The sequence below is a fragment of the Pteropus vampyrus genome, unplaced genomic scaffold (assembly GCF_000151845.1).
Source record: "Pteropus vampyrus isolate Shadow unplaced genomic scaffold, Pvam_2.0 Scaffold347, whole genome shotgun sequence".
Taxonomy (NCBI): domain Eukaryota; kingdom Metazoa; phylum Chordata; class Mammalia; order Chiroptera; family Pteropodidae; genus Pteropus; species Pteropus vampyrus.
In genome coordinates this window covers 505,024-527,921 of record NW_011889128.1, presented here as the reverse complement: position 1 = coordinate 527,921, position 22,898 = coordinate 505,024, and the positions used below count along the sequence as shown (strand labels likewise).

The following is a 22,898-nucleotide window of genomic DNA, read 5'->3' as shown; positions in this document are numbered from 1 at the left end:
TTTAGTCCCCACATCTTACAGATGACTCATCTGCAAAATGTGATTATTACTAGTACTTGAACAATAAGATTTTTTTATGAGAATAAATACCTTAATAGATGCTAGAAGCAGTACCTGGCATAAATGGTAAATACAATGTAAGCTGCTATCAATATATCATCTATGAATTGGGAGAATAATTACCATCACATTGTTATGATGGTTTAAAAGTGCCTGTCATGTAACAGGGGACCAGTTAATGTTAGTTAGCATTTGGAGCCTGGATACTAGAATGTGAGGCAGAAGGCAAAGATCTGTCCCTGGTTTGGTTTCCTGTGTCTCCCCACTTATCTGTTTTTCGTGGACTTGCTATCTTTTTAATGCCAGGGAAGCCTCTCCTTTCTTCCCCTCCTCTGGTTGGCTTATCACCCTCCTTCAGGCCCTGATGCAGGGCGTTTCCCTCTCAGGCTGACACTTGACGCCTTGCCTACATCTAGCTTAGCACAGAAGGACATACTTACCTTGGAGAGTGTGGGTGAGATATACACAGTACTGTTGGACCTGAAGGTGAGCCAACCTGGGAGAAACGTAATTTCAGAGGAGGGCAGGAATTGAAAAGTATTGGAGGGGAGGTAGCCCTGGAGGGTACCAGGAATCTTTAAGGGGAGTGAGGGAATTGGGGAAAATACACAGGGATAAGGGAAAAGGATACTTAAATTCTTTTTCTCTAAACAGGCAGATGGCCCTTCTTCAGGCTAATAAAGATCTCATTTCCACAGGAATGAAGGAATTTAATGTTCTGCTGAATCAGCAGGTAAGCCCAGGCACTCTGTTTCAAATGACAGGCCTGCTTTGTTGAGGGGTGGGTGAGGTCAGAGAAGGGAGGAAAATTGGGAGCTGGGAGAGTAATGGTAGAATTGATAGAAACAATTAGAGACAGGGAATATAAATCAGAGAAAAGAGGACGTCAGAGTTTGTGGGTTATTCTGGAATCATATTGCTGACCACATTCTCCTTTACCTACCTCCCTGTCCTTCCCGCCCAGGTTTTCACTGATCCTCCTATCTCTGAAGAAGCCATGGTGACTGTGGTAGATGACTGGGTGAACTTCTACATCAGCTATTACAGGCAACAGGTGACGGGAGAACAGCAAGAGCAGGACAGGGCTCTGCAGGAACTTCGGCAAGAGCTGAATACTTTGTCTACCCATTTTCTGGACAAATATAGGGCCTTCCTGAAGTCCTTATGAGCATCCAAATCACCCACTGCTTTTCTCCTCACTCGGAGACCTAGGCCTGCATCTGTAAGAAATCCTTAAATTCTGCCTCTGTATTCTTTAAGTTCTCAGGCTCTGTTCCTTTTGGGTGTTACTCTGTCTTGGCACCTCAATAAAGAACAACATTGGTTTTGCTGGTCCTCCTGGCTCTTCTTCGATTGTCAGTCCCTGATTTATGGAGGCAGTTGGTTCCTTTTCCTTCAGTCCTGCTTCCTAGATATAATCTTGGAGATTTGATTAAGTAACCATTAGGAAATACAGGCAAGCACTAAAGAGAAAGTTCTGAGGAGAGGAGTCATTAAAAAAAGGGAGATAAAAATTTTCCAGAAATTGTGGTCCTGTGACACACTTGTCTACAAATAAGTCGTTGGAAGTCTCCCAGTCTTGTTCATTCTATGCTAGGTGGAATTAAGAGTCCACCCACTTCTATTTTCCAATCTCCTGCCCTACCTTGAACAAAGTTCTAGATCTTCTGACGCTAAAGATCACCACACAATACTTCCCTAGAGCATTGCTGTGATTTAGAATTGGAAGGGATCTTGAGAACCGTTTAGCCCATCCCTTATTTTTCAGATGTGAAAACCTTTGGCTCCATCATTCCTAAACCCCAGATCTCAGGATTGGGAAGCCTAGATTCCTGCCCCAACTTCCCTGCAGCTCCAACCTTTTCCTGTCATTCCCTTTCTCTTTGACCTCCAGACTCTAAGCTTCCTTATTTTAGGGATCCGGGGGTGGAACCAGAGGCAGGCCAGGCTTATGAGCTTTTAAAAAAACAAAATGAAGCTGCTAGAATGAGGAGGGAGGGGCCCACTGGCTGTGTTATCTCCAAGGAAAGCCTAGGGACACAGGGGGAGGGCTCTCAGAGGCAGGAGGAGTGGGCCTTGAAGGCAGGGAGCACCAATCAGATGCTGTTCCTGAGGCGGGCCCAGGAAGGGGACTCCACTCTCTCCCTGTCATTTTCCGTGTTGTCTTTTCAGTGGGAAAGGTTTGGGACTGAGTATGGTTGTTTTCTCAACTTCCAGCAAGCTTTCGCTTTGGATATGTGCACTCCCATCTCTGATTTTTGGTATTTGAGTCTCTGTAGTCTGGTTCAAGGTCCAAAGGGAACTAGCTCAGTGCCCCCAACCATCCTTCTAAACTTGTGGAAGACCCACCAAGAGAATGGTAGCCTCCCAGGGAACCAGGCAGTGAGCAACTCTGAGGTGCGGTTGGTGGCTTTGGCAGAGGTCAGGGCCTTTCCACTGCATCCCTGAGGAAATCTCAGCCCATTAATGGGGACCCAGGGCTTGCTTAGGTGGGACAGTAGTCAATAGTGTCCGCTTTGCAAAAGACTTGGACAACCATGCATGGGTGGAGCAGAGAGACCAAGGAACCATCTAAAGAAAGTATTAGATTTACTCCATTGTTATACAAGATGCAGCTTAAAAGAATGGTAAGAGGCCACTCAGGCTCAATTAATGAAAATAAACTTTCCATAAATTCGGAAGTATTCAGCCTTGGAAACTGTGGGCTGATAATTTCTCAAATGCTCAAATAAAGGAAGATGATCAATTATTAGGTATGTTGTAGAAGAATGGGAAGTGCAACATCTAAATTTCATTCCAACTATTTCATAAGCTGTATGAAATTGAGAAATTACAAAGCATTTTTTTAGGAGAGAAACCTGTTAAACTTTACTGCATGTTCTCATGTTCTGATCACCCAAGCATCTGGTCTTAAATCTACAAAGAAGTAAAATTTGGAATATTTTGATTTTTCAGAGATAATAGTACAAACCATCAGGATCTGATGGTTCATGATAATAAAATTAACATTACTGGACTAACTCCCACTTTTACCTTCGTTTCACCCTTACTCCAGCCCTATAATTGAAGCTAACCCTACACCAGCACTCAACTGGACCCTCACCCTGGCCCTGAATCTCAACCTCACCATGACCCTCATCATGACCATAAACTTGACCCTTACCTGATCCTGACCCTAACTCTGGTGCTTATATATTCCACTTACCCTGATTTGAACATTATCTTTTCTCTAACCCTGATCTCACTCTGATTCTACAATGATCCTCACACATACCTTCATTATGCCTTTGAAATTGCCTTGAATCTGAAACTTGAGCTGAACCTGAACCATACTCTCAGCCTAACCCTCCCAGGGAGGTTGGCACCTCCCTGATCCTGATCATAATCCTATGCTGAAATTTACCCTGACCTTCATCCTGAGCATGACTCTGAACAGTTGCCTCACACTCCTGACTCTTCATCCTAAGCCTGACACTGATTCCCATTCTGACCCTCACAATGACTCAACTTAACCTTGAGCATGATCCTTATGTTCATCAAGACCCAATAATTCACATGGGCCCTCACCCTGAACCTGACACTGATCTTTATCCTTAAACTTACCTGATTCTGACTTTTCTCCTGACTGAAGCCGACCTCATACCGTGATTCTTACTCTAAAAATAACTTTTCTCTTACCATGTCCTGAACTTGACCCCAAACATGATCCTCACTCTCATACTTACCTTGGCCCTGACTCACACGCTGAACCTAATCTGTCAACCTAACCAAAACCTCACTCTAGCACTAAAACAGACCCTCATCATCACTTTGTTCACGAACATAACTCTGACCCTGATTGTGAACTTTACCCTTACCAAGACACTGAAATTCAAATGGACCCTTATCTCTACTCTGACCATGATCTTAACTATGAACCTTTGCCTCCCTTTATTCACACTGTAAACGTGACCTTCATCCTCACTCTCACCCTGACAGTGATCTGACCCTCATCACGATCCTGAGCTTGACCTGACCTTCACTCTCACCCAATTCTTATACTTACCTTCACCTAGACCCTCAACCTGATTCTGACACTGACCATATCTCTGACATTGATAATCATCCTGACTGGACACTTGATGCTTACCCTGACTTGAATAACTCAGAAGCTCATCCTCAATTATGTGGGTGTCTCTCGCAATGGCCATGACCCTGACTGTGACCCTCATACTGACTCTTCCATTGGCCATCTATTTGACACTGACCCTGCTTCTGATTCTGACCTTCCTCCTTACCCTAACTTTTACTTGACACTTACTCTGACCCTCACACTCTTCCATATCTTCATTGTGATCTAAATTCTGACTCTCAATATGACCATCACCATGACTCTGACCCTGAAGCTAATCCTGACATTGATTCTAATTCTCATCCTTATCCTGACCTTGAAATGGTACCTCAGACTGACTCTGACAATGATCACTATCTTGACCCTGATTATCACTTCACCTTGATTCTGACCATAATGACCACACTGGTTCTGATTGATTATATTTATTTCAATCTTATTAGGCTTGACCACAAATAAAATTTCCTTTTCATAAAATTTCTTTTTCATAAAATTTCTACAACTTTCTATGTCCATTTTAGTTTATCTCTTGGTCTCTTACTCAATTCAGAAATAATCAGGACAAAATTACTTCATTTCTCTTAACGAAAGTGTATCTCTATTCCTTATACCTTCTGCTGCCAAAAACATGCACTCTATCCTTGAAAACTTTAATTTCCCATGAAAATGAAGAAGTAAGCAATTGTAAACTGTCTGTTACACCAGTATTCCTTTAGACTGACAAATTTATGAACACATTTCATAATTTCTAGAAACATTTATTATAACAATATTTCTAATAACATGTTTACTAATAGACGCAAATATCTTTAGTTCCTCTACAATAAGAAGCAAAAAAGTAGATAAATCTATGTTCAGTAATTCATATTTCGCCATTTTTATATTATTTGGAAATGCTCTAGATATTCAATAATTTCTATATTTTGACTTAACTTAGCAAAACCGTAAGGTTTCAAATTACCAAAATATTTTGGGAAATTATTTTGAAGTATATATAAATCATAACAAATATTTATTTCTGAAAAGTTTCATCTTAAAATCTTTTTATCCTACTTACATTTATTTAATTTACTTGCTGTTAACAAGTATGTTCAGATTACTTATGAATATTTCATCATACCAAGTTATTTTTCTTGCTGACAAATTTTACAGCAGACATAAAATAAACTTTTTTGACTGATAAACCCAGTTAGAATAAAAGTATTATACTTAATTCTGATAACTCTAAGGACATGCCCATTTAACCAAATCAAACTCAAACCAGCTTTAATAATAGAACTGATGGCAACCCTTACTGTGCCAGCCAGTTCAGAAAGCATTTGACTCTTACTAGAAAACATCTGACAGCAATCAATCTCCATATTCTTCAGATGTGAAACACAGGCTGAGATGAGAAGCCACTTGCCAGAGGTAGTGGCAAGAGACAAGGCCAGAGGAAGAACCTGGAGATGTCTCCATACAATCCCACAGAGTTTGTTCCTTCATCCATGTGAGGCACAGAGAGTCAGTCAACAAGAGAATTCCCACAAGGACTGCAAGGGCACCAGGCTGTGGTAGGCTCATGTTAATTTCTACAGCACTTGCTTATTTAGCTGCTCATAGAACCTCTGATCTCCCATCTCATTGGAGCTCAAGTCTGCCCCTGAAGAAGATGGCACCAATGTCTCCATTTTACTAAGGAAGAAGCAGAGAGGAGAGGAGCCTGGACCCAAAGCTAAAGTCCAACAAACCCCAGAGGCATGTTTTTTCTCCCATCACTCAACCTCTTTAGGCAGCAAAGGGCTGGGGCACAGGGAGAGTGTAGCAATAAAGTTAGGGTCTCTGCAACCATGAAGTGTAATGCCAGCATGTGCTAGATATGCATGATAACTTGCAGTCCAAAGTAGGGTGCAGAGAGTGTACTGGATGGTGGAGCGGTTAGCTCTAGCAGGTGAAATAACAGGTAACTTCAGTGTGTTTCTTTATATCAATATTTTCTAATCTTTCCATAAGGAGCAAGTATGTCGTGTATCATTTTTGTAAGTTTTAAATAAATTCCATTCCTCTGGAACTGTATCCACCTGCCCAGTCACCCAATCAGCAAGCATTTACCGAGTGCTCACAGTTGCAAAGAGGTACAATGTGAAAAAATCATAGCTCCTGACCTTGAAGATTTTGGCCCAAGAATAGAATGTGGTCAGTTATAACCCGAGCTGCCTAAGAATGTTCCATATGGCCAACTCCATACCAGAGAGGAAGAAAAATTGTAACTAAGCAATTGATGGGGAGCTATAGTCACCTGAACTGGGGCTTGAACATGGATCTGATACTTACTGGGTGTAGGACAGCTCCCAGACCATGGAGGTGAAGTTTTTTCAGCTAAAAAAAAAACAGAGCTAATGAGCTCTTAATCATCACAGGGCGGCCGGGAGGACCCAAGGACGTGATGTGCACCAACATACCCAGAGACCCTGGCACTCACTAGTCACAGGGAGAGCTTGCCACCCCTGTGACTTCTCCAGCCATTTTCCTCCCTTCAGGAAAGTACCTCAGGAACTGAACATTTCCAGTCATACTGCCAGAGACAGCCCATCTCTTTAGAGATCAATAATTCAGAACACTATAACTATGATTACCAGAAGTGTACTTTCCCTGAAAAGGAAGTAAAGAATCATGTCAGCTACAAGCAGCAGCCTCCAGCCATGGGTCTGATCACCAAGTAGGGAGGTTGAGAGCCAACCTGAGCACATCCTGCACAGACACACTCAAAGGGGATGGTGCTATGGAAAACTGGGAAAGTGGTCCAGCTTGGGTGTCTTGGAAACAGTGGTACCTTTTGCAGAAAAGAACAGAAGCATCTGTTCTGCTCCAACCAGTATAACTAGACATGGTATATCTAGAAACTTGAACCTGAAGTCTGATCCTTTACAGATTTCCACAACTCCTCTCCAAAAGTTTGTACACATGTCCTCTTTGCTCCTTAAGGACCAACATCTAAGTGAAAAAATCCAAGGGCACTGGCTCTGAATAATATAATGCTGACAATAACCTCCGGGAGCCCAGCTCTAGACACTTGACATATACCATCTCACTTCTGTCTTTTATACCCCTGAGGTAGATATTATTATGCCCCTCTTACAGACAAGTAGCTCAAGGTCTCCTGTTAACCACTGTACTACAATTATTTGCAGTCTGTGGACCAGGGGTCAAATCTCGGAGCCCACAAACCTAGGTGCAACCTCTAGCTCTGCCACTTTGGCTGTGGCTCCCTGGACAGACCTCATGAGTGAACAGGAGGCTCCAAAAATTCCTCACAGGGTTGCTGTGGGTGTCAAAGCAGATATAGGGGCCTGAGGACCTGGTTCAATGAACATCGGTTGGATACAGTATGGTTTTAGAGGAATAATTATTATTCATTCTAAAAAATGAGCCAAGCTAGGGAAACCATGGGACAAAGCACTTCGATCAGCCATTTTTTTTGTACAAATTTCTGTAGCACTTGCTCAGCTTCCTTCTTCCTCATCTTCCTGTCTTTAAGTTGATCACCGGGTTCAAAACTTTTGTGAAAGACGTAAAGCCAAGTTCTGTGTCAATAATCAGTTCCAACTGGAAGAAAGAGCAGGGTACCACATTTGTCTACTAAATCAGCAAACACAACTCTGGCAGGGGTGCAGCAAAACTACTCATATCATAGGTAGAATTGTGCACTGGTATGATCCTTCAGGAAAACAATCTAATAACATGTATCAAAAGCTGCAAACATGTTCAGTCCTTTTGACTCAATAGTCACTCTTGTAACATTATCCCAAATGACTGATCTTAATGCCCCCAAATCAAGGAGGGTCACCTCACTTCTTATGTTCCCACCTCCCTGAAGATGGAGAAGCTGAGAAATGAATGAATGAATGAATAAATGAGGTGGCACTCTTCCCACACAAATGTAGGCAGGCCAGTGAGGATGACCTGAGGGGCAGACTGGAGCCAGAAATGATAGGAGAGCAGAGCCAGGGTGTGTTGGAAAGCAAGCAAGCACCAGAGCTACAGAGGCTGGCAGGCAAATGGCCCTAAACAGGGTAGCTACTGGGGAAAGACAGGCTTCCTGAACACACAGATGTGTCTGACTTCTTAGAGCACGGATCATAACCTTGGCTACTAATCATCCTATAGAGACTTGGATTTGACATACCTGGGGTGAGGCCAAATGTCAGAATTATTTTTACTTTCCCTATTATTCTAATGTGCATCCAGGGCTGAGAATTATTGTCTTAGCCTGGTGTTTGTCCAGACAGATGAAAGGAGGGCTGAGTGAATAGCGCCAAAGCATGGTAGGCATTGCCTCTCCAATATGAACATACAAATGGTTCACTGGTTAAAACACAGACTCGATTCAAGAGTCTGAGTGAGGATGAGATGTGGCCTTCCTAGCTAGCTCCCAGCTGATGTGACTGCTGCCAATCCCAAACCACACTGCAAGTACCCAGCAGTAACACTTGTTAACTTGCATCACACATGAGCCCACTGTATCACATTCATGAGGCCCGCTGCTCAACAATCAGGGTTCAAACCTGGATTAGCCTTTCTTTCCCAGGCAGCCTTGGTGACCTCCCCATCAATCATGAGGTGGCTGAGAATTCAGGGTCAGTTTCTTGGTGACACCCCCTTGCAAAAGGCTTTCTCAGGTAACAAATGGTGACCCTCTAAGACTGCAGTTTCCATTTCTAATGATGGAATGTTCCCATAAGACGCTCAGATGATGGGAGTTACTGTACTTATAGCCTTTCTAAACAGATCTAATTCATTCTCTGCAGACTCTGAGGCCATTGTGGAAATTGGAGTCCTTGCAAGATTCACCTTAAAAAAAAAAATCAGCAAGACAGTTAAGCTGTAGTGATGTCAGAAGAATAGCAGCATGAGAGTTGCACCAATCCCTCCCCTTGAAGTTATAACAAGTTGAACAGCTATAATTCAATAAAGGATTCCCTCTCAACACTTAAAAACATCTGAGAGATCCGCACATTGAAACATCTGAAGGTGGGTGAATTGGAGCCATTAGGGGGGTGGGGAATACAGAAGAGCAGAAATGTGTAGCATAGATGCAGCCTGGAGCTCACTGTAGGCCAGAAGCGGGGAGGAATCAACTTGTAGTGTGTGCTCTCTGTGGCCATGAGCATTCCTGCCTGAGTGATCACCATATACTACGGCTGAACCCAGTGATGGGGCAGAGATAGAATACAGGGATGTGACAGCTGTTTTCTAGCTGTTGCCATTACCAGGCAGAAAACAAAGCCACAGAGTATGGTCACCTCCTCAATCCTCCCAGAGTTAGCAGTGGGTCCCAGAAGAAGCTGTAGCAGTGAGTATTGCATGACAGAGCAGAAAATCTACAGCCCTAAGAACTGGAGAGACAGTTCCTGAGCGACAGATGCATACTCTGGCTAATCCCAGTGACAGGCGTGAAGATATAGAAGCAAGGAAGCTGAAGTCTTGCAGTGGCCATTACTGGGAGGTGAACAAAGCCACAAATACACAAATGCCCTCTACCGGTCCATCCTGCCCCCACCTATCACAGCTAATCCCAGTGGGGGCACCTCGGCACCAAGAGCAGTGCAGCACTGCATCTGACTGAGGGGCAGGGCCAGGATTTCATGGGCTTGGAAGCCCATTGAACACCATATTTTCTCATGAGATTGGTGACCTGAAACTGAGGTGATCTAGTCACAGAGGAGACATCCACCTCGCTAGGGAATATAGGCATTTTCCATTGCCCACATACATCCAAAAAGCCTGAGCAGTACAAGAGAAAATAAAACACTTGTGCTCCAGTGGCACCTACTTAAAAACAAAAGAAAGACCTCTTATCAACCTAGTAAAGAGGTATCACTCAAAAAAAAAAAAAAAAAAGCAGAGTGCAGAGTTCATTCCCATAAATGCCTAGGCATAGAAATACTCCATCAAATACCACAAACAACCAAGGTAACAAGGCATGTCAGGAAGAAAGTAAAATATATCTAGAAAATAAACTTAAAAACATGGAAATATGTGACCTAAATGACAGAGAATTCAAGATTGCAGTTCTGGAAATACTCAATGAGATGCAAGAAAACTCAGATAGGAGCTTAATAAACTCAGAAATGAAAGCAATGAACAAAAGGAGTACTGAGATGCAAGAAAACTCAGATAGGAGCTTAATAAACTCAAAAATGAAAGCAATGAACAAAAGGAGTACTAAACAGACTGAAACTTAAAAAAAATAGAAATTCTGGAGCTGAAGAACTCAGTAGAAGAGATGAGAACAAAATAGGGAGCTTAGGCAATGAAGCTGGAGGAAAGAATTAGTGATATTGGAGACAGAAATCTAGAAATGACACAGAAGAAGAGACTCGAGAGTAAAAAAAGAATGAAGGATCTCTATAAGAACTATCTGACTCGATCAGAAAGAGCAATATAAGAATAATGAGTATGTATACCAGGAGAAGAGAGGGAGAAGGGGACAGAGAGCCTATTCAAACAATCAATGAGAACTTCCCAACCCTATAGAAAGAAGTGGATCCTTGAATTCAAGAAGCAAATAGAACACCTAATTGTTTCAATCCAAAAAGACCTTCTCCAAGGAACCTTTTAGTAAAGTGTCGAAAATTAATGACAAAGAAAGAATTCTCAAGACAGCCAGTAAAAAGAAGAGGGTAACCTATGAAGAAAATCCCATTAGATTATCATTGGATTTTTCAGCAGAAGCTCTATGACCCAGGAGGTAATGGAATCAAATATTTGAACTACTGAAAGAGAGAAATGACCACCCTAGAATAATATATCTGCAAAGTTATCCTTTAGATATGAAGGAGAAATAAAGACCTTTCCAGACACACAGAAACTGAGAGAATTTTTTTTATCACAAAGCTGCATTACAGAAAATACAGAAGGGAGTTATTCTACCTGAAACAAAAAGACAAAAAGACATTAAACTATGAGTATATCGACTGACAGACAGAAGCAGGAAATTGCAACCTTTATTCAGAGTAAGATATAATACACTTAAATATTATCTAATGGTTAAAAGAAGTCAAAACATATTTTGAAAAAAGTGAAGAAGACAGTAGCTACTTCTACTTGGAAATTAACTCAGAGCATAAACAGGTATAATTCAAGAAAACAAAAATAGAAAAGGGGAGGGGGTACCTGAATTTGCAAAGGGGAATGAAAAAATAAAATGCAATCAGAAGAAAAAGAACTTCTGTAATATGAAACTTCCTTTTGCATAAACTTAATGGTAACCACACCAAAAAGAAAAAAAAATCCAGAACTGAGACATATAGCATAAAAAAGAGGAAACAGAAGAAAAAAATCATAGAATACCATACCACCAAACTAAAATAACAGACAGAAACACAAGGGCAAAGAAACAAAGGAGACACCGAGCTACCAGAAAACAAAAGATAACATGGCTATAGGAAATCCTCGTACATCAATAATCATCCTAAATGTACATGGACTGAACTCACCAAGAGAAAGTCACAGAGTAGCAAAACCCAATCATATGCCACCTTCTGGAGACACATCTCAGCTGCAAGATCAAATATAAAATCAAAATGAAAGGGTAGAAAATCATACTCCAAGAAAATGGTATCTAGAAAAAAGTAGGTGTAGCTATATTTATATCCAACAAAATAGATTTCAAGATAAAAAAGGTAATAAGAGAAAAAGATGGACCTTTTATAATGATAAAAAGGACAATACATCAAGAAGACATAACACTTATCAACATATATACTCCCAATCAGGGAGCACCAAAATGTATAAAGCAACTACTAATAGAACTAAGTGGAGAAACTGACAAAAGCACAGTTATGATAGGGGACCTAAATACCCCATTGACAGCTATGGATAGATTATCCAATAGAAAAATCAACAAGAAAACATCAGCCTTCAATGACGCATTAGACCAAATGGACATAATTAACACTTACAGAGCCTTTCATACCAAAACACCAGATTATATATTCTTCTCTAGTGAACATGGAACATTCCAAAGGGTAGACCATATGTTGGGACACAAAATTAGTTTCAATAAATTTAAGAAGACTGAAATCAAAGTAAGGATATTCTTTGACCACAATGCTTTGAAACTGGAGATCAACAGCAGATAAGAAAGTGGGAAGAAACACAAATATATGGAGATTAAAAAACATGCTACTAAAGAATGACTGGGTCAAAGAAGAAATTAAAAGAGAGGTCAAAAGATATATAGACAATGAGAATAATTTTACAACATAACAAAACTTTTGGGATGCAGCAAAAGCAATAATGAGAAAATTATATCACTACAGGCCTATCTCAAGAAACAAGAAAAATTCCAAACAACATAACATTACATCTTAAAGAACTAGAAAAAGAAGAACAAATGAAGCCAAAGTCAGCAGAAGGAAGGAAATATAAAAATCAGAGAAGAATTACGTGAAATATAGAACAAAAAGATAAGAGAAAAAATTAATGCAACAAGAAGCTTGTTCTTTGAAAAGATTAATAAAATTGACAAACCTCTGGATAGACTCACTAAGGAAAAGAGAAAAAATACTAAAATAAACAAAATCAGAGGGGGCCAAGATGGCAAGCTAGGTAAATGCAGGGTTCACCTCCTCCAATGACCACATCAAAATTACAACCAAATTATAAAACAATTAACTTGGAGAATCACCTGAAGACCAGAGGAACATATCACATACAACTGAAGATATAAAAAAAGCCACATCAAGACTGGTAGAAGGGCAGGGTTGTGAAACCAGCTGGCCCCACATTCACATGTGGCAGCTGAGCACCAGGAAGAATAGTGGCTGCACAGGTTCCCCTGAAGGAGCAAAGGGCCCTAGCCTCACACGAGGGTTCCCCAGCCCAGGGTTTTCACGCTGGGAAGAGGAGTTCCCACAAAATCTGACTGTAAAATCAGTGAGGATTCCGACCATCTAGGTGAGACAAAAGGAAACTGAAAATCCATTAAAGTAGTTGTCCCCAACCTTTTTGGCACCAGGGACCATTGCTCCTATGAGAATCTAATGCCTGATGATCTGAAGTGGAACAGAGGCACTGGGGAGCAGCTGCATATTCAGATAAAGTTTCACTCACCCGCCCATTGCTCACTTCCTGCTGTGAGGCCCAGTTCCTAACCAGGCCATAGACTGGTACTGGTCTATAGCCCAGAGGTTGGGGAACCCTGCCATAAAGGGTCTGCATGCACAGACTCACTCATTTACAGGCACTCGCCCTGGGTTTTGGCAGAAGGTCAGCAGCTTGGGAAGCACAAGAGACATATGGGAAAAGACTGAGTTATATAACATTGGGGCAAGGGCTGGACGGACAGCAGCCATTGTTATTTGGCAGGTCCCTCTCCGGTGCAGTCCACAGACGGGAGCCAGCTTGCCTGTGTTGAAACCTCCCCCCACACGACCAATTCTGAATCTGCATTGGCCCAATGAGATCAGCTAGTTCAACCTCATGAATGAGACTCTGCTGTATCCAACTCACAGTTTGCTCAAGTTGTGCTCATTGCCTAGCAACCACCCCTACCGTGCACTCTTCTCAGGCAGTGCATTAGACAGCAATCAACAGTCAGTTTGCACTGCCCTGGGAGGTCTGTGCATCTTGGGAGAAAGTTTTGGTGGCGGTGCCAGTATCAGCTGCAATATCTCTTGAACAAATCTCAGGGGTTTGGCTCTGTGTACAAGTTTCCACTTGTAGCAAGGTCAGCCACTGCCCACCCTAGGCCTAAATGTGCTACTCCAGGGCAGGGGCAGCTGCCTATCAATGTGCAGCAGGCATTTTGTGTATTGGATGGAGCAGGAGCTTAGGGAGACAAGGGCTGTCAGGCCAGTACAGACCCCTGCAATCCTCTCAAGAAATATTGCAGCTCGTTCAGGCAGCAGTGCTCTGTCTATAACTGTTTTCCTTGAAATGTGCTCACCACGCTAACCAAGGTCTGTTGCCTGCGCTGACTGCACAACCCCAGAGCCAAGCAGGGCACAAGAGGCTGTTGTCAATGGGCTGCAGGCACTTTGTGGCTTGGTTGAAGCGTAATGTCAGGGATCCAAGGTCTGACCAGCCAATACAGCCTCAGTTTTGCAGCAACTCTTGTGCCTAGGCATTCCTGCTGTAGTCACAAATCACAGTGAGACCAGCTGCCGTCATGGGGCGGTCCCACAGACCCCTGCGCTCCTCGGACACAATATTGCAATTCTTGCAGGCAGCAAAGTTCTGCTTGCCATTGAGTTCCGTGCAGTACCCACACTGTGTCAGCTAAAGTTTGTTGCCTGTGTGGATTGGGAGATCATGGGAGGGGAGGGGCTGGGCTTTGGCAGTTCACTGACAATGGGCCTGCCTGGGGCAATTTGTGGGTAAGGTGGGGCGAGGTCTCAGAGAGACAATTGCAGTCAGTTCAATACAGCCTCAGTCTTGCTGCAACTTTGGTAACTATTCGGGAGTTCCCACATAAGTCCCAGATCACAGCAAGACCAACTGCTATCTGGGACTGGCCCACAGAACACTGATATCTGCCCAAGTTCATGTTGGCAGCAGTGATCTGCCTGACCCTATCTTGGAAATGTGATTCGCAGCTCAGGCTGCCTGCTGGGAATGCTTGGCCCTGAATTGGAGCAGGGCTTGGCAGCCATCCAGCAACAAATGCAGGCAATATGCAGGTCAGTTGGGCAGGCTGATCCCCTCTGACCAGCACTTCCTAATGGCTCTGTGGAAGGGGTCTGCACAGTCAAACTGGCGTGGTCTGTAAATTACCTTGTAGGGAGGCCAAACTGAGGATCAATGGTGGTTGCCCTTCCAGCCCTCGTTCTGGTGCCAGGTAATGCAGACTTTCTCAGAATTAATTCCATGCAAGCCTCTGACCCACCACTGGTGTCCTTGGTGAGTGTCTATGTCCGCAGGTCAGAAAGCCTGTGCGTGGTCCTTCAAAGGGACATCTAAGGATTCAGTCTCCTTCCATCTCACCCAAACTGCCAGAATTCCCTCTGGTTTCTACAGTCAGAGTTGTTGGAATCTCCTCTTCCCTGGGCTGGGGAGACTTCAGATGAGACCAGGAACCCCCTCTCCTTCAGGAGAGCCTCTGCAGCCTTGCTCTCTCTCCCAGTGATCCAATACCACCTGCAGGTGTGGGTCTAGCCCAATTAGAGGCTTTGCCTCTCCTACTGGCTTCGATGTGGCTCCTTTATATTATCAGACAGAGGTGTTATGATCAGCTGGACTTCAGGTGATTCTCCATGTTGATAATTTTATAATTTGATTGTAATTTCAATGTGGACCTGGGAGGAGGCGAACCCTGCTTTTACCTAGTCTGCTATCTTTCCTTTGTACCCAAATGACATTAAAAAAAAAAATAGAACCGAAAAACCATCAGATTTACACGGATCCACAAATGACCCCAAATAACCAAGGCAATCTGAGAATACAGAAGAAGGCCAGAGGTATCACACTGCCTGACTCCAAATTATACTACAAAACGACAATAATCAAACAGCATGGTATTGGAAGAAAAACACACACAGACCAATAGAGCAGAATTGAGCTCAAAAATAAACCCATAAATATATAGGGGCAAATAAGGAGCCAAACAACACACATGGAAAAAACAAATCCTCTTGAATAAATGGTGCTGGGAAAATCGAAAAGCCACATTGAAAAAAAAAGAGAAACTAGACTTCAATTTGTCACTATACACCAAAATTAACGGAAATGGATCAAAGACCTAAATATAAGACCTGAAACAATAAAATGCATAAAAGATAGTATAGGTACTAAACTTATGGGCCTTGGTCCGAGAAAAGATCTTATTAATTTGAGCTCAAAGGCAACGGAAATAAAAGCAAAAATAAATGCATGGGATTATATTAAATGAAAAAGCTTCTGTACAGCAAAAGAAACCATCAACAAAACAAAGAGGTAACCAACCAATTCGAAGAAGATGTTTGCAAACAACACCTTCAATAAGGGACTATTATCTAAAATATATAAAGAACTCATACAACTCAAAACCAAAAGCACACAAACCAATTTAAACATGAGCAGTGGACCTGAACAGACACTTTTCCTAAGGAGACATATAAACAACTAACAGATATATGAAAAGATGCTCAACTTCACTAGCTATTAGGGAAATGCAAATCAAAACTACAATGAGATACCACCTCACACCTGTTAGAATGGCTATTATCAACACAACAAGTAATAACAAGTGTTGGAGAGGTCGTGGAGAAGAGGGAACCCTTGTGCACTGCTGGTGGGAATGTAAATTGATATAGCCACAATGGAAAACAGTATGGAGGTTCCTCAAAAAATTAAGAATAGAATTACCATATGACCCAGCATCCCTCTTCTGGGTATCTACCCCCAAAATTTGAAAACGTTTATCTATAAAGATATATATACAAATGACATTATGACATTATGACATAATGACATAAATGACATTATATATATATATACCTCTATGTTTATTGCAGCATTATTCACAGTGGCTTAGACATGGAAATAACTAAAGTGCATATCCTCACATACATGTCAGGTACATCTCTTTTCCTTCCTTCCATTATTTACATCCAAACATTTATTGGACACTTACATTCCAGGCCCTGCATGCTGGGCCCCAGGGGTGCAACAGTGAAGAACAACAGCCAGAGTATGAACAGCAGCTTACACTGAGCACTCGCCACAGAAGCCCTGTTCCCAGGGCTTTTCACACAGTGATTCATCAACCCTGTCAACAGCCCTCTGAGACTGATGCTAACATCCTTCTTCTAGATGCAGAACAGGGGCTGGTTCCTCCAGCACCACTCCGCTAGGCACATGAGCAACAGTGAGCCTTGACAGCATGGCTACATCAGCTCTGACCTGTGTGCTATCTCACCTCCAGTGCTGCTCCTGACAAGAGGCTCAGAGCCCAGAGACCACAAGGATGCCAGCTACAACTAACTCAAGTCATCAGTCCATCATAGGAGGGGAAATGTACACAGCTCTGGGAGAGGTTGCCCAACCTAGTATTGCAGGGGCTAGAGTGAATGCACAGCTGACTGGCTAGGGAGGAAAGGACGGCCAGGAGGGCCAATGAGGCTGCAGTGAGAAGTAGAAGCCAGATGCAGTCCAGGGATGTGTGTGACACTTTTCATGTGGGCAATGGGGAACCTTTCAGAGTTGAAAGCAGAAGAAGGACAGAGTCAGCTTCTGTCTCAGAATTACCCTTGTGTACTATGATACTTTTTTAAAATGAGAGTATGAATTACTGTTTTCACTTATTAAAATAATTTTATAAGATTTTCACATTAGAAAATCACTTTCAGGGGGGAAAAACAGACAGTATGATACCATTTATGTTAAAAATTAAACCAACAAAATGATACTGCAGGAAAAGGCCTGGAAGTTTACCCACCAAGCTGATGACTAAAGGCCATCACTAGGAAGGTGACTAAGATGAGGGGGTCATCACAAGGCACTTTAACTTTATCTGTGCTTGAATTTCTACAAAGAAAAGTATTTCTAAACTCCTATATACATAAAGATTATTAGAGTTTAAAGAATAGAAGATCACATTGGTGACAGTGGAAGGCATGGCTATGAAGACCATGTAAAGGAGGCAGACAAAAATTTTGATGGTAGTACAACAATGAAATTTGGCTACACCTGCTGAAAAATTGTGATCAAAAGAGTGAGACACAATCACATTTCCTGCCTCTGTGCCCTTGCTGAGGTGTCCTTCTTTTCTGTAATGTCCTTCCTCATTCTCATTCCTATTTCTGGCCACTAGTTACAAAAGCCAACTCAAATGGCACTTTTTTTTTTTCCATGAAAGGTACTCTGCTGCCCCCAGTGCAAAGTGCTTTTGTGTTTTTTTCCTTTTCCATACCATGCAAAACATCTTTTTGTGGCATGTGGGCCTGGCCATTCTGTATAAACCTATGCCACCACATGCCAAAAACATTTTCTATGTGCGAAACACCCAACTCTGAGAAACTTAGGCACATGGTAATCAGGCATTCAAGACCCACCTCTTACTGGGTGACAGGGTTCTTCATGGCCAGGAACCACCCATGTCCACCCAATATGACACAATGCAAGTCCCACCTCCCACCAAAGTGATAGTTCAGGCCTCTTTTTGGTGTCATTCAGAAAAATGTACTCTGTGGGTAGATCTAGTACAGCGGACTTCCAGATATCTTCAGGAAAATGAGTTAATAGCCACCCTGTTCTTTCCCCTTTCCCCAAGTTCTCTGGTTTGTTGCCCAGACTCGTTTTTCAGAAACATGATGTTTTCACTGTATTTTCATTTAAGAAAATAAAAAGCCAGTTTCTACTGCTATCCTCACTTACTAGAGAAACCAGCCATCTGCTCAGTTGCTTACATTCTCTTGAGTCTCATGCTCTCCTACCACACAAGCTTCCTACATCAGGGGCCACATCCTTCTTCACTATTGACACTATACGTGTTTCTCACAGATGCCCTATGCCATAGTATCTCTTTTTAAATATTTTATTATTACTTAAAGTTTATTGTTCTCGTAGTTACAGTCTACAATTTAGAAATTCGAAACATAGAGAAAAATCTATAAAGAGAGAAACCTGAACAAGTATGTAGAAGATGGTTAAAACTGTAAGTAGTACCACTTGGTTTGTAATTTCTCTTTTTAAATCATTACCTTCTCAGTTTAAATCAAAAACTTCTCTTTTGTTCAGCAATGCTTCTCCATTTACTTAACTTTTTAGCAGCAACAGAGGAAGTATGGCACCATGCTGCCAGCAACAGAGCTTCAGCTCTAGCCCAGTCCTGCCTCACCTCTCTGTGAGACTCCGGTGAATCTCTCCCTTTCTCATCTCTGAAGGCCATGAATCACCTTACACGCACCTTCACACATGTCTAGAACACTCCGCCCCAGCCCTCTCTCTACAACTATCCCTTGTTCCAACCACCCAGCCTCCCAGACATGTACAGGCCTTCCCTGACCAGAATAGATGAGGTTCCTGTGCTCTGTCCTCCCACAGTTCTCAAGCACTGCATTTCCCATCACACTTTGTTCCAATTACCAAATCTGGCTGCCGACTACTGAAATCATCTGGTAATGTTTGGCTACCTAGAAGTCATTTTCATCCTGAAGCAGACCCTAGCTTTGTTGTTGTTGCTGTTGTTGTTGTTGTTGTTGTTGTTGTTGTTTTAATTGTCTTTCCTTATATAAGAGGGGAAGAATAATTTTGGTGGGAGAATTATTCCCATATCCAGAGAACCAGAGGGCAGGAAGCTGAAGGAACCAGATATTAGGTCAACCAGGAGTAGGCCCAGTACCTGTACTCAGCATATCAGACCCTCTCAATCTGAGGAAGGGACAAAGGGATGGCTGGTCGTGGTTGCATCCCAGACACTACAGAGGGATGCTTTGGCTCTGAGGTGCTGCTATGCTTCTTGCATCCTTGTGCCCCTTTGTTCCTGCCCATTCCCCCAAGATGGGCCCTAGCCATCAGTTGGTCCTGTGTGTCCCTTTCCTAATTGTCTCCCACAAGTTCCTTTTTTTAAGTTGGTTATAATTGGGGTCACTTGCTTGCTAGCAAGATCCTTAACATGCCTGTTAAGTGTCAAGGTTATATCAGATTGGTACTTCCCAATATCAAATCTTCAGACCAGCTAATTTTCACTACTCTGTTCCACTCCCTCCTGTTACTATAGCCCATGGTGGAGAGGCTACAGTTTGAAAATCTGTATGAGACACTGGGCTAAAGAGTATCCGAGGATCCATTTGGCCCCAATATCTTATGAGTCTATGCTCAACATAAAGTGCATGACTGAAGGGGAGAAGATATTTGCCAATGATACATCCGATAAGGGGTTAATATCCAAAATTTATAAAGAACTTATGCAACGTAACACAAAAAAAACCTAAGAATCTGATAAAAAAATGGGTAGAGGACCTGAATAGACATGTATCCAATGAGGACACACAGATGGCCAATAGACATATGAAAAGATGCTCAAGGTTGCTAATCATCAGAGAAATAAAAATTAAAACCACAATGAGATGTCATCTCACACCTGTCAGAATGGCCATCATCAAGAAATAAACAAACAACCAGTGCTGGTGAGGGTGTCGGGGAAGAGGGAACCCTTGTGCAGTGTTTGTGGGATTGCAAATTGGTGCAGCCACTATGGAAAACAGTTTGGAGTTTCCTCAAAAAATTAGAAATAGAACTACCTTATGACCCAGCAATTGCACTTCCGGGTAGTTATCTGAAGAAATCCAAAATACTAAAGGGGTCAACTATATGGTGATAGAAAGAAATCTAATTATGGGAGGTGAACACACAATGCAATATACATATGCCTTACTGTTAAATTGTACACTTGAAACTTACTGGATTTCAATAATCAATGTCACTATAAAAAAAAATCCAAAATACTAATTCGAAAAAATATGTGCATCCTTATGTTCATTCCAGCATTATTTACAATAGCCAAGGTATGGCAGCAACCTTTATCCAATACATGATAGGATAAAGAAGAGGTGGTACATATATACAATGGAATATTGCTTGGCCATAAACAAGAATAAAATCTTACCGTTTGTGACAACATAGATGGACCTAGGGGGTATTTTGATAAGTGAAATAAACCAGACAGAGAAAGACAAATATTATGATTTCACTTATATGTTGAATCTAAAAGAAAAAATAAATGAACAAACAAAACAAACGGACTCATAGATACAGAGAACAAACTGATGGGAGGGGTTTAGGGGACTGGGTGAAAAAGGTGAAAGGATAAAAAAGTACAAATTGGTCGTTACAGAATAGTCATGGGGATGTGAAGTACAGCACAGGGAATATAGTCGATAATATTGTAATAACTATGTATGGTGCCAGGTGGGTAGGAGACTTATCAGGGGGATCACTTTATAAATTATGTAAATGTCTAACCACTATGTTGTACACTTGAAACTGATATTTGTATGATTATTATCCAAATATAAGATACAAATTTATTAAAATATTAGAGGAAAACATAGGAATATACATTTATACCCTTCAGGTAATTCCGTAAGTCCTTCTTAGGCAATAGAAAAAAATGCAAAGTTTATAAAGGACAAGGGTAGTTCATTTGACCACAAAAAGGTATAAATTTTTCATTGAACAAAGACAGTATAAATAAAGCTAAAAGACAGGAAACAAGTTAGGAGAAATATTAATATATTTGTAAAATATTTTGAGCAATCTATAATATATAAAAAATTATAAATCACTAAGAAAAGACAAACTAAAGGGAACATGATAAACAGGCAATTCTCTAAAAAAATAAGCAATAAAATAAAATATTAAAAGATAACCAAATTTTCCAGAATTTGGATATGTGCAAATATGTATTTGAAAATTTTTAAGATGTAAGATTGCATCCTGACTAATTCATCTCCTTGCTATGCTTAGAAAGTTCAATTTACCTCTGTGAGCCCTCACTTTCCTGGTCAGTTAATCAGAGTTGCTGTTTGTTTATCATGTTTTAAATAATTGTTTCTTTTCTCAGCAAGCCAGGTGGGACTGTTTTCCTGTCATCTTATTTTCTATGGATAACTTTAGAATCCTAGTTACTTTATTTCTACCAGAAAGAAATTCATTTACTTCTTCCCTGTTAAGAACATCTGCTACTCATCACTTTGCACAACTAATTTTAGGCTCTGGTTTGTTCTTCCTAAGAGGAATGAAAGAAAAACTGATCTCCAAAGAGCAAAAATGTTCTTATGCAGTATAAAGCAGATATACAGAGATAAGTACCATAACTAAGGGGAATGAGGTAGGGAAGAAATATAAAACTTAAATGGTTGATTTGGTTTCTGGTCACTTCTTACTTTTTAAGCCCTCATGAGATCCGGTATGCTTCCCATTCATGGATTTAATAAAATAGCTTTGAAGACTTCCAAAACATTTCCCTTATATGTAAGCTAATGCAATTTATATTAATTATACTTTAATTGTCCTTGACTGACACATTTGGTATACAGCACCTAGTGACTATGTTGTTTCTATGGAAAAAGAAGTTCATATTCTAATTTACCTACTAAAATTAAATATTCTTAAGTTGAAACCACATTTACATGAGATAAAAATATTTACGATTCCTAATATATTCCTTTGCCAAAAACTATCAGTGGCAAATAATCAAGACTATATTAATAGTTTCTTCTTCCATTTCCTTGGAAACAGAATGAAATAAAATGAAACAGGGATCCATAGAATTCACCAACTAAAATGTCTTTAATTAATCGAGACTTTCATTAGTCAACATTTACCCGCTTATTTATAAAAGTATGGAAAATGTTCTAATGCAGTAGTAATGTTAGAAGGTACATGATTCTTCCCAGAAGTAAATAGCTTGAACTTGTTATAAATTAAGCTTTATCTGTCTGTGGCCATGCCACCCTGAACAAGCCTGATCCCATCTGATCTTGGAAGCTAAGCAGGGTTGGGCCTGGTTAGTACTTGGATGGGAGACCACCTAGGAAGACCAGGAACTATAGATGTAAAAAATAAAAATTAAAAAAAAAAAATAAGGGATCGTAAGCTGACAAGGTTCTTGCAATCTCTGAGGTCAACCAAGGGTTGCCTCACCTAAAAAAAAAAAGTAAATTTTATCCATGAAAATTATAAATAAAGATAGATTTTTAAAATTTATTTTGAGGGTTATTTAAAAAGCAAATTTTCCAAATGTGCCAGAAAAAATTATAGA

At 41.1% G+C, this 22,898-nt stretch overlaps 1 protein-coding gene and 1 pseudogene across 2 annotated transcripts in view; both read left to right on the top strand.

Moving 5' to 3' along the window:
* Nucleotides 1-1,395, top strand: part of AHSP (alpha hemoglobin stabilizing protein) — a 12,490-nt gene extending 11,095 nt beyond the window's left edge. Inside the window, exons 1-3 of one of the 2 annotated variants that reach the window (XM_011378573.1) lie at nt 393-546; nt 715-793; nt 1,025-1,395. In XM_011378573.1, the coding sequence (XP_011376875.1) occupies nt 719-793; nt 1,025-1,228 (279 nt within the window). In that variant the 5' untranslated portion in view covers nt 393-546; nt 715-718 and the 3' untranslated portion in view covers nt 1,229-1,395. Of the gene's footprint in view, nt 1-392; nt 547-714; nt 794-1,024 lie in introns of those variants that run through there. The other variant, XM_023522483.1, reaches the window with a different exon arrangement.
* A 21,178-nt stretch (nt 1,396-22,573) lies between these two features.
* Nucleotides 22,574-22,692, top strand: LOC111731009 (annotated as a pseudogene).
* Nucleotides 22,693-22,898: the final 206 nt, after the last annotated feature.